Source organism: Pseudophryne corroboree, chromosome 6, assembly GCF_028390025.1.
Source record: "Pseudophryne corroboree isolate aPseCor3 chromosome 6, aPseCor3.hap2, whole genome shotgun sequence".
Lineage (NCBI taxonomy): Eukaryota > Metazoa > Chordata > Amphibia > Anura > Myobatrachidae > Pseudophryne > Pseudophryne corroboree.
In genome coordinates, this window is record NC_086449.1 from 354073686 (window position 1) to 354090148 (window position 16463).

At 46.4% G+C, this 16463-nt stretch overlaps 1 protein-coding gene across 1 annotated transcript in view; it reads right to left on the bottom strand.

Moving 5' to 3' along the window:
• Positions 1–16463, bottom strand: part of FBXO22 (F-box protein 22) — a 97977-nt gene that overhangs the window by 25270 nt on the left and 56244 nt on the right. The window contains exon 4 of the mRNA XM_063926597.1: positions 14828–14923. Coding sequence (XP_063782667.1) covers positions 14828–14923 — 96 coding nt within the window. The remainder of the gene's footprint in view (positions 1–14827; positions 14924–16463) is intronic.

Below are 16463 nucleotides of genomic sequence, written 5' to 3' on the forward strand. Positions count from 1 at the left end.
CGCCTTTATGAGGAGATCGTCCAAGTATGGGATAATTGTGACCCCCTGCTTTCGTAGGAGCACCATCATTTCCGCCATTACCTTGGTAAAAATTCTCGGTGCCGTGGAGAGACCAAACGGCAACGTCTGGAATTGGTAATGACAATCCTGTACCACAAATCTGAGGTACGCCTGATGAGGTGGATAAATGGGGACATGAAGGTATGCATCCTTTATGTCCAGAGACACCATAAAATCCCTCCCTTCCAGGCTTGCGATGACCGCTCTGAGCGATTCCATCTTGAACTTGAACCTTTTCAGGTATATGTTCAGGGATTTTAAATTCAATATGGGTCTGACCGAACCGTCCGGTTTCGGAACCACAAACATGGTCGAATAATAACCCTTTCCTTGTTGAAGGAGGGGAACCTTGACCACCACCTGCTGAAGATACAATTTGTAAATTGCAGCTAACACTATTTCCCTCTCTAAGGGGGAAGCTGGCAGGGCCGATTTGAGGTATCGGTGAGGGGGCATCTCCTCGAATTCCAGCTTGTATCCCTGAGACACAATCTCTATTACCCAGGGATCCACCTGGGAGTGAACACACTCGTGGCTGAAATCTCGGAGACGCGCCCCCACCGGGCCTAGCTCCGCCTGTGGAGCCCCAGCGTCATGCGGTGGATTTAGTAGAAGCCGGGGAGGACTTCTGTTCCTGGGAACTAGCTGTGTTGTGCAGCTTCTTTCCTCTACCCTTGCCTCTGGCAAGAAAGGACGCACCTCGGACTTTCTTGCCTTTTTGTGAACGAAAGGACTGCATTTGGTAATACGGTGCTTTCTTAGGTTGTGAGGGAACATATGGCAAAAAATGTAAATTTCCCCAGCACTAGCTGTGGAGACCAGGTCCGAGAGACCCTCCCCAAACAATTCCTCACCCTTGTAAGGTAAAACCTCCATGTGCCTTTTTGAGTCAGCATCGCCTGTCCATTGCCGAGTCCACAGGACCCTTCTGGCAGAAATCGACATTGCATTTATTCTAGAGCCCAGTAGGCTAATGTCTCTTTGAGCATCTCTCATATATAGGACAGCGTCTTTTATATACCCCAGGGTCATTAATATAGTATCCTTGTCTAAGGTATCCAGTTCCTCAGATAAGGTATCCGTCCATGCTGCTACAGCACTACACACCCAGGCCGACGCAATTGCCGGCCTTAGCAAGGTGCCTGAATGTGTATAAATGGACTTCAGGGTACCCTCTTGCTTTCTATCCGCAGCATCTTTTAGGGTAGCCGTATCCTGTGACGGCAGGGCTACCCTCTTGGATAAGCGTGTTAGAGCTTTATCCACCCTAGGGGAGGATTCCAAACGCAACCTGTCCGTTGGCGGGAAAGGATACGCCATAAGCATCCGTTTGGAAATCTGCAGTTTCTTATCTGGAGATTCCCAAGCCTTTTCACATAACTCATTTAGCTCATGTGAAGGGGGAAAGGTCACCTCCTGCCTTTTTCCCCCATACATATGAACCCTCTTGTCAGGGACTGGGGTTTCCTCTGTGATGTGCAACACCTGCTTCATTGCTATAATCATATAACGTATAGCTTTAGCCAATTTAGGCTGTAACTTTGCATCATCATAGCCGACACTGGAGTCAGACTCCGTGTCGGTGTCTGTGTCAACAATTTGGGATAGTGGGCGCTTCTGAGACCCTGACGGCCTCCGTGACATAGGATCAGGCATGGGCTGAGACCCTGACTGTTCTAAGGTTTCAACTTTATCCAACCTTTTATTCAAGGAATTAACATTATCATTTAAAACCTTCCACATATCCATCCAATCAGGTGTCGGCGTAGTCGGCGGCGACCCCACATTCATTTGCTCCCGCTCTGCTTCCACATAGCCTTCCTCGTCAAACATGTCGACACAAGCGTACCGACACACCACACACATACAGGGGATGCTCTTTTTGAAGACAGTTCCCCCACAAGGCCCTTTGGAGAGACGGAGAGAGAGTATGCCAGCACACACCCCAGCGCTATATGACCCAGGAATCACACAGTAACTTAGTGTTAACCCAGTAGCTGCTGTATATAAAGCTTTTTGCGCCTAATTTATGTGCCCCCCCTCTCTTTTTACCCTCTTTCTACCGTGTTTCTGCAGGGGAGAGCCTGGGGAGCTTCCTCTCAGCGGAGCTGTGGAGAGAAAATGGCGCTGGTGAGTGCTGAGGAAGAAGCCCCGCCCCCTCAGCGGCGGGCTTCTGTCCCGCGTTTGTGTGTAAAATAATGGCGGGGGCTCATGCAAATATACAGTGCCCAACTGTATATATGCTACTTTTTGCCAAGAGGTTCCTATATGCTGCCCAGGGCGCCCCCCCCCTGCGCCCTGCACCCTACAGTGACCGGAGTGTGTGGGTTTAATGTGGGAGCAATGGCGCACAGCTGCAGTGCTGTGCGCTACCTCAGTTTGAAGACTGGAGTCTTCTGTCGCCGCTTTTGAAGTCTTCTTGCTTCTGTCACCGGCTTCTGTCTTCCAGCTCTGCGAGGGGGACGGCGGCGCGGCTCCGGGATCGGACGACAAAGGGTGAAATCCTGTGTACGATCCCTCTGGAACTAACAGTGTCCAGTAGCCTAAGAAGCAGGACCTATCTTCAGTAAGTAGGGCTGCTTCTCTCCCCTCAGTCCCACGCTGCAGAGAGTCTGTTGCCAGCAGATCTCTCTGAAAATAAAAAAAACCTAACAAAATACTTTCTTATAGCAAGCTCAGGAGAGCTCACCAAGTAGCACCCAGCTCGTCCGGGCACAGATTCAAACTGAGGTCTGGAGGAGGGACATAGAGGGAAGAGCCAGAGCACACCAGTATCCAAATTCTTTCTTAAAGTGCCCTGTCTCCTGCGGAGCCCGTCTATTCCCCATGGTCCTTACGGAGTCCCCAGCATCCACTAGGACGTTAGAGAAATAATGTTTGAGGTTTGCTGTATATCTATATTGTGCAGACTCGGGTTTATGGGATTTGTGAGGACTATAGTTGGTGACAGAATTGAGACGTAAAGATGGCAAGTTAAGAGATTAAACATTTCTTATTTTGTGCCGACAGGTTGAGGGTAGCAAAAAAGGCAGGAGGGAAGCTCATGACTGCTTATTAGAGGGGAATGTAGTAATTTGGGGCCAATACAGATAAAAAGCACACATGCAGAGGTTGATTAAAAAAAAATTTTTTACACACTGGCATTTAATAAGAGATTTCATAATAAAGCGACCAATGTAAATACAGCAAAAACCAGCAGTGTCAATAGAAAAAAAAAGTTACACTTTCCAGAGTAGTGCGTAGTAAGTGCACTGTCTGGATGAAGCAGATAAAGATCAAGGTTCTAGGTCCACTGAAGCTGGCACTTGTCTTGTCTAAAGCTGGGTACATACTGTATGTTGACTACATAATATCGACATTTGCTTTATGTTGGCATGCACATGAATTTGTAATGCTGACTTTGTGAATGCATTCCCTTAAACTTTATTCACTGTGATAACTAAATGTAAAATAATATAGAGTTATGTCCCATGGTTGTCTTCCTGCTAGGCCGTTCCATTGGTGCGCCGCGCCCTGACCGATTTTAGAATGACAAAATGCAGCATACCCTTATAAAGGAGCCTCTCTGAAACATCCTGCCCTCTGCTGTCCCTATCTGTGAGCTGCAGTTTCCTGCAAGTGGGTAAAGTTTGGTATAGCGCTCACAGCCAGTGCACAGAGAGCTTGGGGCAGCCCAGCATCTTCGGAAGTGCTGAGAGTGACAAGTTAAGGATGTATCAAGAGGCCATGCCCCCCTTTCAGGAGAGGCCATAAGTTCCTTATTTTACTGACCGTGTCCTGCCTTCCGATCACCCTAGAGTTAACACTACATTTACAATTCACCATTAGGAGACAGTTAAGCAATAGCACACCCTTTAAATATAAACCGTAAGTAAAGAACGCTAAAAGTTACTGCTTATCAGTTCAGGGTCTGTGGCCTTGACCATTTAATAGATTATGGAACTTGTGAACGCCAATAATTGTATTACAATTAATAATATATAGACAATAATATAAGAAACTGATAATAATAATAATAATAATAATAATATACGGTACATCATTCACAATCAAATATACATGCATTCTGTTAAAATTCCATTTAATTCTGAGCTACAAAATAAAAAACAAAACAAAAAAAGGGTAACATGATTGTGTCATTAAGAAATAAAAAAATGGGTACATGTTTGCAATGGGCTAAAGCAGGACTACACTATTTTATATACTGCCTAATTTGCATTTTGTTTTGGAAATAACACTGTCTTTATCAACAATTTAAATAAAAACTATAAAGAATTACACATCTACTAACGAACAGTTATGTATTCACAAAATGCACAATAAAAGTAAAATAAATTGGCCCACACTGCCTAAATGTGGCACAATTTAGGCAGCATTATATTTGTCTTGTGTCTGTTTTCATTAACACTATTATGCTGGGTACACACCTATACAATTGTTGTGATGATCCCCTGATTGGCCCAATCATTGTATAAGTGTGTATGCAGGTCCATGACTTGATAAAGACCTTAAACCACTGCTGCAATTGTTGGATCAGCAAGTTGCATTTTATGTGCAGTTTCATTTAAAGTGACAATTTCCCGATTCCACAGAAGACCGTACACACTGAGCCATTTCTATCTCAGTGTGTACAGGGGTCCAGGGGGTTAAAATGGGTACACACTACTCGGCTGATTGGGAACATTTAATGGATGAGCAGAGTGGTCGGTAATATGTGTACCCAGTTTTAGTTTCTTATCTCCCACATTAAGCAAACACGAATAACTCTGCACAATGATATTTATTCCTGCAATTATTCTTCCATTTTGGGAGCATCTATTAATATTAAAAGTTGCCAAACGCAAGTTTAACTGAAGTTCCATGGCACCAATGGCCCACGGGCATGTTATAGAGGAAGTGTAAGTAATCCCTTGCCTTTCATGTTATTCAGGTTATCACTACAGTTATTATGCCAACATCCATCCCACATCCATAAGTCACAGACTAGAGCCAATAAATGAACTACCTGTTAACTGCAATACAGGTTGAGTATCCCATATCCAAATATTCCGAAATACGGAATATTCCGATATACGGACTTTTTTGAGTGAGAGTGAAATAGTGAAACCTTTGTTTTTTGATGGCTCAATGTACACAAACTTTATTTAATACACAAAGTTATTAAAAATATTGTATTACATGACCTTCAGGCTGTGTGTATAAGGTGTATATGAAACATAAATGAATTGTGTGAATGTACACATACTTTGTTTAATGCACAAAGTTATAAAAAATATTGGCTAAAATGACCTTCAGGCTGTGTGTATAAGGTGTATATGAAACATAAATGCATTCTGTGCTTAGATTTAGGTCCCATCACCATGATATCTCATTATGGTATGCAATTATTCCAAAATACGGAAAAATCCCATATCCAAAATATCTCTGGTCCCAAGCATTTTGGATAAGGGATACTCAACCTGTATTTGCTACAGCAAAATGGTTTTACATTACTTATAGACTGACACTTTCAGCTGGTAAAGGCTCACACTATATAATTAATCTAAACCAACAGGCCCATTTATTATTGGCAGAAATTATATATGTCGATATTGGAAGCAGCGCTGTGTGAACCAAGTTTGGTTTATTAACTATGCAGAACAGGAAGCAGGATAACACAGGGTTAATGCTGGTATGTTCAACAGGTACACATAACAGGTGTAACACATCCAGCCAGGAACTTGTTGGGATAACACAGGTGGTGTACTGTGTAGTGAAGCACACACCTGTGAAATACATTCAGTGGTGGCAGTCCAATATAGACTGTGGTCAGTGGTGGTGACACAGTGATATTGGCAGAGTTTCACATCTAATATACAGTCTTCTTTCAGTGACCCTCATGTACTCTTTTTTTCATCAATAGTTTTTATTGAAAACAACTTTTTTTTGCAAGAGGAAGGGGTACAAAAAGAAAGAAAGAAGGGGCGGGGGGCGGGGTACAAAGAGCCAAGGGAACGGGATGTAAACATGCAAATATCAAAATTGTCAGAAGTTAAATATAACAATCCAATATAGATACAATAGGAAAAATACAAAGTCATCTTGGAAAAAGATACAGATAAAGATAAACACGGGTCAAACATGAAAACATATCAATAAACAGATAATCAATAATAGACACAGGGCTAGTAAGGCACAGCCGGTGCACAGAGCGGAAGTATAAGCCGAGTCAGTTAGGGGGAAGGTGAAACACCCCCTCCAGCAGTGACGTAGTCATGCCATGCTCTCCATTTCACCATTGGGGAGGGGGCCGCAGAAGAGTAAGGCATGAACTCAGTTTCCATAGTAAAATGGAATTTAATTTTGTTGGTGACTAGTGATAGAGGAGGAGGAGGAGAAGCTTGTTTCCAACTTTGGGCCAATGCAGCCCTGGCAGCTATACAAATATGCCCCACCAGATATCTCCGTTGAGGTGGTATCTCAGCAGGAAAAATGTGGAGCAGGGCCATGGCCGGAGAGGGGGTGAGGGACAGGTGTAAGACCGAATTAATCAAAGCAAATATCTCACTCCAGAAATGTCAAAGGGAAGGAAAGGACCAGAAAATATGGAAAATATGGCCTATATCCCCACAGTTACGCCAGCAATATTTGGAACAAGACTGCCAGAATGAGTGTAGCCTATCCGGTGTTGAATATAGTCTATTAAGGAGTTTGATATGCATCTCCGTGTGATTCAAGCACTTGGACATTCGGTAAGAAGAAATAAAAATTTGTTCCCATTGGGCTTCAGATAGGGGAAGATCCAAGTCTTGTTCCCATTTCAGCTGCGCATTAGACTTAGTAGTAGTAAGCAAGCTGATAAGCGTCCTGTACCAAAATGAGATGTCCCTCTAGAGTCACACAGAGATACACGTGTTAAGACAACCTGGGATAACGGGTTCAGGGGAGCCATCTGTCTAGGCAAACCTTTGTACCAGTGGTGAATTTGGAAATAATGCAATAATTCTCCACTGGGGAGATTATATCGAGACTGGAGTTGAGAAAACGACAGCATAACATTACCATCCATAAGGTCTCCCAAGACAGTCAAACCACAAACAAACCAGGTAGAGAGATTTAAATTAGGGATTAATTTAGCTATGGCTTGTAGTGAGATAGTAGAATATGGAAATTGATGTCCAGGCAGGCGAGTCACCAATTTATCCCAGATTTGTAAAGATGTTCTAGTGGCGGGAAGGATGGACAATAAGCGGGGGCTAGAGTTTGGGAGTATCTTAAAAAGGTCTTCTAAGGAAAGGTCCAGACTCCCAGTACGCTCAAGAGATACCCATCCCACTACAGGCGCCCCACTCAACCAGTATTTAAACTGGGCTAGCACACATGCCTCCTGGTAAAGGACCAGGTCGGGCATAGCTAGCCCTCCCTTTCTACGAGGGAGAATCATTTTGGACTGAGCCAATCGGGGTGGCCGTGCCTTCCAGACATAGCGTAGCATTATAGCACGACATCTATCAAGGTACATTTTAGGGAAAAGAAAAGCTATGGTTCGGTATAAGTACATGAGTTTAGGCAAGAGAGTCATTTTGAAGGCTGCTAGGCGGCCAATCCACGAAATATCATAAGATAGCCAGGACTTAGTCATGTCTAAAAAACTATTAATGAATGGAGGTAAGTTAACATCAAAAACAGAGGCCGTAGAAGGTGGAATTTGGATCCCCAAATACTGAATTGAAGCCGAACGCCAGTTATATGGATAGTGTGATTGAAGGATGGACACTATGGGAGCTGGGATATTAATGGGGAGAGCATCTGTCTTTGTTGTATTACCGTATATACTCGAGTATAAGTCGACCCGAATATAAGCCAAGGCACCTAATTTCCCCCCCAAAAACTGGGAAAACTTATTGACTCGAGTATAAGCCTAGGGTGGGAAATGCAGCTCTAGCCGTATACAGCCCTCATACTGCCAGATATGCCCCCCAGTGCCAGATATGCCCCCACAGTGCTAAATATGCCCCCATGGTGCCAGATATTTGCCCTCATAGTGCCAGATATGCCCCCACATTGCCAGATACACATTTTCCCCCACGGTGCCAGATATGCTCCCACAGTGCCAGATATGCCCTCATAGTGCCAGATATGCCCCCACAGTGCCAGATATGCCCTCATACTGCCAGATAATCCCCCACAGTGCCACATATGCCCACATAGTGCCAGATATGCCCCCACAGTGCCACATATGCCCTCATACTGCCAGATAATCCCCCACAGTGCCACATATGCCCTCATAGTGCCAGATATGCCCCCACAGTGCCACATATGCCCTCATACTGCCAGATAATCCCCCACAGTGCCACATATGCCCTCATAGTGCCAGATATGCCCCCACAGTGCTACATATGCCCCCACAGTGCTACATATGCCCTCATAGTGCCAGATATGCCCCCACAGTGCCAGATATGCCCTCATACTGCCAGATAATCCCCCACAGTGCCACATATGCCCTCATAGTGCCAGATATGCCCCCACAGTGCCACATATGCCCCCACAGTGCCACATATGCCCTCATACTGCCAGATAATCCTCCACAGTGCCACATATGCCATCATAGTGCCAGATATGCCCCCACAGTGCCACATATGCCCTCATACTGCCAGATAATCCCCCACAGTGCCACATATGCCCTCATACTGCCAGATAATCCCCCACAGTGCCACATATGCCCTCATAGTGCCAGATATGCCCCCACAGTGCTACATATGCCCCCACAGTGCCAGATACCGTATGCCCTCATAGTGCCAGATATGCCCATATGCCCAGCCCCAACTACCCCCCCCCCCCCCCCCCCCGACACACCCGCGCTCCCCCCCCGTAGCCTGTCTCTACTCACCATCAATGACGGGGCACGGGAGTGCAGGCAGCGGCAGGCGGTGCGGGCAGCGGTGGCCGGCCTTGGGACAGAACGCAGCGGCTGAGGAGGCGGGCGGCGCGGCGGTGCTTCAGCGAGCATGGAGAGGGAGAAGGATGGCTGCAGCAGCGTCACTGGTTGATGCACCAATTACAGTGCGCTGCTGCGGCTCCCTAGTCCCCCTCCCTCCTCCTCCTCCCCTCATGGCTGCTCCCTGCGCTCTGCTCCTGCACAGGACTCCGGGAGCATCACTCGAGTATAAGCCGAGGGGGAGCTTTTTCAGCACAAAAAATGTGCTGAAAAACTCTGCTTATACTCGAGTATATACGGTAATTTTATAAAAGGAAGCTTCACTATACTGTCCCAAGATAGCATGCAAACAAGGAAGGGAGGATAGCGGGTCCATGACAAACAGAAGGACGTTGTTCGCAAAGAGGCACAACTTGTGAGTAGTAGTGTCAATAGTCACCCCCGGGAAGCCCCCAGACATCCTAATCTTCTCAGCAAGGGGTTCTATGCCCAACGTAAAAATTAAGGGTGATAGAGGGCAACCCTGTCGGGTTCCATTCGTAATAGGAAATGTATCGGAGAGGAAACCGTTACTAAATACCCGTGCAGAGGGGGAGCTATATAGAGATAAAACCGAAGAAAGAATATGGCCAATAAAACCAAACTTGTCTAGAACCGAGGACATATATTGCCAGTTCAGTCTATCAAACGCCTTCTCTGCATCTAAAGAGAGCAGGAGAAGGCCAGTGTTACAGGGAACGATATCAATCAAGTCAAAAACCCTACGGGTATTGTCAGATGCCTGTCTACCAGGCACAAACCCAACTTGGTCGTAGGCAATGAGAGATGGCAGAAAGACATTTAAACGGAAAGCGACAAGTTTGGCAAAAATTTTAATATCGCCGTTCAATAGTGCAATGAGCCTATAATTTTGACAATGCGCTGGGTTTTTACCTGGCTTGGGTATAGTGATAATCTGAGCCTCCAGCATTTCTGTAGGGAAAGCACCAAGAGAGGAGATTGAATTATACAAGGAGGTCAGAGTGGGTGATAGTTGAAGTCATCTGGACCGGGGGCTTTATTATGCGGGAGTGATTTCATTACTTGAATTACCTCGGAGGGGGTCCACGGGGCATTTAGTGTCTCGAGCTGTTCCGCAGAAAGGGAGGGGAGTTTGACGTCGGCTAGGAAGGATTGTATAGAATCAGGAGTGGGTTGAAAAGTAAGGGGATCAGAAGAAAGGTTGTACAGCTTGGTATAATATCTAGCGAATTGATTCGCTATGTCATATGGATTGGACACTTTACCACCCTGAGGAGTAATCAGATGTCTAATCCTATTATGAGCCTGGAGAGCACGGAGCTTGCGAGCCAGCATTTTCCCCGGTCTATTACCAGTCAGGTAAAATTTCTGTCTCAACCTATTTAAAGCAAACTGGGTCCGTCTCATACGGAGTTTCTGAAGTTGGCCTCGGATATCCTTTAATTCCCTACATAGGGCCCTAGAGGGGTGGACCTTATTCCTATCTTCAACCTTAAGTTTAGATTCCAAGTCTTGTTGTTGTTGGATAGCTTGTCGTTTGAGTCTAGCACCGGCTTGGATCGCAGTGCCTCGCACAACTGCCTTAAGGGCACACCAGAAAGTCAGGACAGAAGTATCTGAGGGGGAATTAGTTTCCATATAGAGGGAGATCCAATCATCAATCGCTTTTTTAGATATAGGGTCCGACAGCAGGTGGGCAGATAGGCGCCACGGCCGAGGGGGGGTAAATTGGTGGCAAATATTCCAAGACCATAGGAGAGGAGCATGATCGGACCAGGAAATAGGCAGAGCATCCACCTGTGCTGAGTGCTACAAAGTCCACTTATCGCAAAGAATAAGATCTATGCGAGAGTAGGAATTGTGCACTGGAGAGAAATACGTATAATCTCTCAAAGTTGGGTTCTGAACTCTCCACAAGTCATACAGGTCATATTCTGCCAGCAAATTACGGAAGGCTAGTGACGGGCCAGCCAAAGCCGCAGACATCTGGGAAGAAGACCGAGGAGATCTATCTAATTTAGGATCAAGCACTAAATTATAGTCGCCCAACATAAGCAGGGCACCCTGACGAACCCTCGCAATAGTCAAGCAAACTTTTCTAAGGAAGGGGACTTGGTTAGAATTGGGAGCGTAGAGAGATACAATCGTAACCATCTTATCCTCCAATTTTCCAACTAGAATGAGGAAACGTCCATTCTTGTCAGCTATCTGGGACAGCAGTTCAAACGAAACAGAGCTCCAAAAAAGAACAGCCACTCCATTGCGCTTGAAGGGGCCATTTGCAAAAAAGCCAACTGGGTATCTCCGGTCTCTCAGAGCCGGGGGACCTGCTGACGAAAAATGAGTTTCCTGCAAGGCAACGGTCAGCTCTGTGTTTATGAAAAGTGGTCATGGCTAGCCTGCGTTTATTGGGGGAGTTCAACCCTTTAACATTCAATGAATATATTCGTACCATTTAAAATATAGAAAAAGCAAAAACAGCCGACATCCCAAATTGGGGGGGGGACAAACTAGGGAAAAAAGAGGAAAGGACAGGCAGGAAAAACCAAAAGGGCCCATTATATCGGGACCGCATTGCTACTGCAGGGAAAAGGTATGCAGTAGAGAAAGTATGAGGAGGTGGCAGTAGTATCACCACCCGGGGTACAAAAGGCACATGTATACCTGGAGCAATAACGTATGGCCAAACTACAAGTACCAATAAGGGTACCAACAAGCACATCAACAAATAATGTAAGTGACTAGTGAGATACCCTCATGTGTACAGTAAGAAGAAAAAGAAAGATAAAAGAGATAGAATCAAAGGAAAATGCAGGTACACATAGTAATATAAACAGCAAATGAAGGAACCAAAAGCATACACATATATAACATATAAACTCACGTATCCGGTATGCATTATAAGGGGGACGGAGTCCCCAACCAAACATGAAGATCAACCAGGACCTACATTAATTGGAACATAGAGTACTCAGTCAGGTCGCAGACCACTCACGGGTAAGTGGCAGGCGAGGTTTCAATGTAGAGGGCACTTTGACCGAAACATCCCAGTCATTAAGCAGCTTAACCCCAGCGTCCAGAGTGGCAACTACGTAGGAGGAATTCTCATGGGAAATCACCAATTTCACTGGGAAGCCCCATCTGTATCTAATGTCATGAGAACGTAGTGCCTCCGTGATAGGAGCCAGAGCTCTACGTTTAGAGATGGTCAGTGCTGAGAAGTCAGGAAATATTTGTATACCTCCAAGCGTATCCAAATCAGACGCAGATCTGGCTGCTTGCATTATCCGTTCCTTGGTTGTGAAGAAGTGAACACGGAGGAGGGTATCCCGAGTGTAGGAGGCGGAAACCAACCGTGGTTTCGGAAGCCGGTGAATGCGATCGATGAGAAGGTCTCTGTCGTCCGCCCCAGGTAGCAGTTTGCGGAAGAGGGACATAGCAGAAGTTCCGAATTGGCCGCAGAGTCTGGGATACCTCGGATTTTAATATTATTTCTCCGCGACCTGTCCTCTATATCCGCCAGTTTGTCTTTATACGTCTCCATCTCAGCTTGTTGTCGGTCATGGGCCGAAATAAGGTCCTTATGAGAGGACACCAGTTCCTCCATTTTACGTTCAAGGTGGTCTGTGCAATCACCTAAAGCAGTTAGCTCCACTTTAACTTCACGGATAGCCAGAGAGAGGTCTTGAGTGAGCTCAGATTTAAAAGCCGCAAGGACTTGACACAGAGGGGTAAATTTACTAAGGTGGGAGATTTTTAGAACTGGTGATGTTGCCCATAGCAACCAATCAGATTGTATCTATCATCTTCTAGAAGCAGCTAGACAAATGTTAAGTGGAATCTGATTGGTTGCTATGGGCAACATCACCAGTTCTAAAAAACTCCCACCTTAGTAAATTTACCCCAGAGTCTTGACAGTGAGAGGATCCATAGAATTAGAGTCCACCCCAGGGACCGATAAGGAATGGCCAGAACTCTCCTTAGGACGGTCAGGTTGGCTCAATGGGATGGATCTCCCGGCAGGAGACGAGGAGATACGAGCCCTTTTTTGATTTGAGAAGCCACCGGGGGCGGGAGTGCGTCCTTAATTTTTTTAGGGGGCATCGTTAGAGGGCTGCAGTAGAAGGAGTGGACGAGTGAAACTGGAAGGCCAATGCGTCACAGGCCCTGGAGGCAGAGTAGTATGCTGGTTCCAAACAGAAGCTACTATGTATGCATGAGGACCCCGGGTGGAGGCGTAGAGAGGACAGAGCACATCACATCCCTATTCAAACATTATTACATGCAGAGAGATCTTTGCAGGGTCGGGGAGAAACGACAAATATGAGAGAGGCACAACAAATCCCAGCAAGGGGGTACTCACAGATCCAGTACAGGGGATTCCAGCAGGAATCGGCAGCACTACCACATAATGGAATATACACCCCAAGGGAGATGTAGTAGAAAAAGCTGGAGGAGAGCCCCAGGCAGATATCACTGGTCCTGGTTTAGCTCAGGGTTCAGTTTCAGCCTCAGAAGGAGACTGAGTTGCAGAGATGCACAGACTGAAGAATCCAAAATGGGCGCTGGCTGTGAATGTCTCCTTCCCAGCTGGAGACAGAGGTGGATCCCAGGCACACAGAAGTAAAAGCACAAGGGCCAACGGGTCCTCGGCCTCTGGGAGCCCCCAGAGACCCCCCAGGAGCCTGCAGGGAGAGGTAAGAGCCGACGGGCGGAGCCACGTCCTTTTTTCCCTGGTCCCGGAAGTCCAGCCCGGGTAGGCTTGAAAATTTAGTCCCCGGCTTCAGGGCAGAAGGTAGGCCGCAATCTGCAGGAGCCTCCAGGAGTGCTCCCCGATTCCGCGGACCTCACCAACCGGCCAGCGCACAGCAGCAGGAGTGGGGGAGAGGGCACCAGGCTGAAAGGAGCAGAGATGGATGTGCAGGGAGGTTGAGAAGTGCCAGAAATCCTGGAGCTCTGCTGAAACACTTCCACTCACAGCAGCAGCTAGGCCACGCCCCCCTCATGTACTCTCTTGAGGTGGACAGAGAGGGGAAGGTGCGCAGACAAATGGCACATGTGTAGTAGTGCATTTTGGCTGGCTGAGTCCATCAATATGGAGTCCCGGTGGCTCAGAGTAGATAGAGCTGAGCGCTCTCCACCAACATTTACATATGAAAATAGACACCACTTACATGGAGCGCTTTCATTGCATTAGGTTACATTTAATTTTGCATTTTCATGTAGTATTCTATGGGCTCGATTCAATTCGGTGTAAATGGAACAGCACTGGGGAGGGAGGTCTCGGAGCTATTCAATTCAGCACGCTACTGTTGGAGAATGCCGGTTCTTGCACCTTAAACATGGTGTTTATTTGCAAGAACCAGCATTCTCTGACTTATGTGCCTGGCGTAATGCTGTTTCCGCCGTGTTAAGAGCAGATAACAGCATTGCGCTAGTAGTTTTGTTGGATTCCTGCTCACACCTAAGGAGGAGTGCAAGAAGAAATCCTCTAGTTGGGCATAACATCGCGCTGAATTGCACAGCTCCGGTAGCTCCTTCCCAATACTATTCAATTCACACGGAATTGAATCAAGCTCTATATTTGTGCTTCGTTTCTTAAGTCTATAAAATTATTATGGACTACAGTTCAATAATTTTAGCCAATTTAACCACCAGAAGTATGAGGGTGTGCATTAACTGTCCCTAACATTCAAACAATGCTCAAATATAAAATACTACAATACGAACTATTTACCAGCACAATTCATCTTGGAGAAATAAAATAGGACAACAGATATATAATGAGCTGCTTTTAACCCAGCTCTGTCCAACATGGGATATATTTACCTACAGTTCCTGGAGTGGCGAGTCCCACTATTTGACAATCCTTTGGAAGAAGTTTCTCCAGGGCAGCCGCAGTCTCAGGACCATGTTTTTTTCTTGCTACAATAGGAGATTCAGCATTAATATCAAGAAGCTTTTTATTTTAGTACAGGCTATCTAATTAGCCCCATTTTCCCTATACGAATATTTTTCATTTTTTGTGCAAAAACAAATAGGATCCAGTGATCGCGCTGAGACCAAAAAAAAGTGGGTCCCAGGGACCCCTCACTTTTAAAAATTGGGGTCCTACCTGTCCTTTTCTGGGTCCCATCGGAATGAAGGTTTTAATTAGTCTTATTAATGATTCAAATATAAAAACACAAACTTGATTTGGACACTACAAAAGGGGTGCAAGGGGGAGGATGGGGTAACGATGCTGCTGGGCTGTGTAGCATACAGGACACCCCGCACTTTAGATGTAATTAGACATTTTGGTGACCTTGTGGCAGTAAGAGAATTGGTTCTCCCGCACCGACACTGAAAACTGCGACAGTGCGCGCCGAAGTCGCGCTGGAATTTTTTAGGGGCGTAGCTTCGTGGGGAAGGGGCGTGGTCACATAATAGTACCAATTCACATTATTCCACACAGTAGTGCTGCTTATACACATTGCACCAGGTAGAACCTCCTATACACACTGAGCCAAGGAGAGCACGTTATACACATTGCGCCAGGCAGAGCACGTTATACACATTGCGCCACACGTTGCACCAGGTAGAGCACGTTATACACACTGCACCAGGTAGAGCACGTTATACACATTGCGCCACACATTGCACCAGGTAGAGCACGTTATACATATTGCGCCAGGTAGGGCACGTTCTACACATTGCGCCAGGCAAAGCACGTTATGCACATTGCGCCAGGCAGAGCACATTATGCACATTGCGCCAGGCAGAGCACGTTATTCACATTGCGCCAGGCAGAGCACGTTATTCACATTGCGCCAGGCAGAGCACGTTATTCACATTGCGCCAGGTAGAGCACGTTATACACATCGCGCCAGGCAGAGCACGTTATTCACATTGCGCCAGGCAGAGCACGTTATGCACATTGCGCCAGGCAGACCACGTTATGCACATTGCGCCAGGTAGAGCACTTAACAATTATATGATTAAAAAACAGGACAACATTATTAAATAAATTTTCTATATGTAATGGGTTTATGGTGCCGCTATAATAGGAGCCCCAGACTGGATTTAGACACTACAAGTGTGTTGTGGGGGAGGGAGGGTGACAATGCTGCTGGGCTGTTATCATATCGGAAGTATGCATTCAGGATCCTGGCTGTCGGGATCCCTGCAGCGTAATACCGATGCCGGAATCCTGACAGCCGCCACAATACCAACGCTGGCATCCCGAGGAGATCAGGATCCCGGCAACGATATCCTGACAGTCAGGATCCTGAAGGGAAGTATGCACTGCCGCCACTGTTTTAGCGTGCGGGTGGGAAGGGGGGGGGTTAGGATATGGTGCTTGGGGAGGGTTGGGGTTAGGCTGCAAAGGGGGGGGTATAAGTGTTAGGCACTAAGGGGGTGGGTTAGGTTTAGGCTGCGGGAAACGGAGGGTTAGTGGTGGGAGGTTAGGGTACCCTCTGCACTC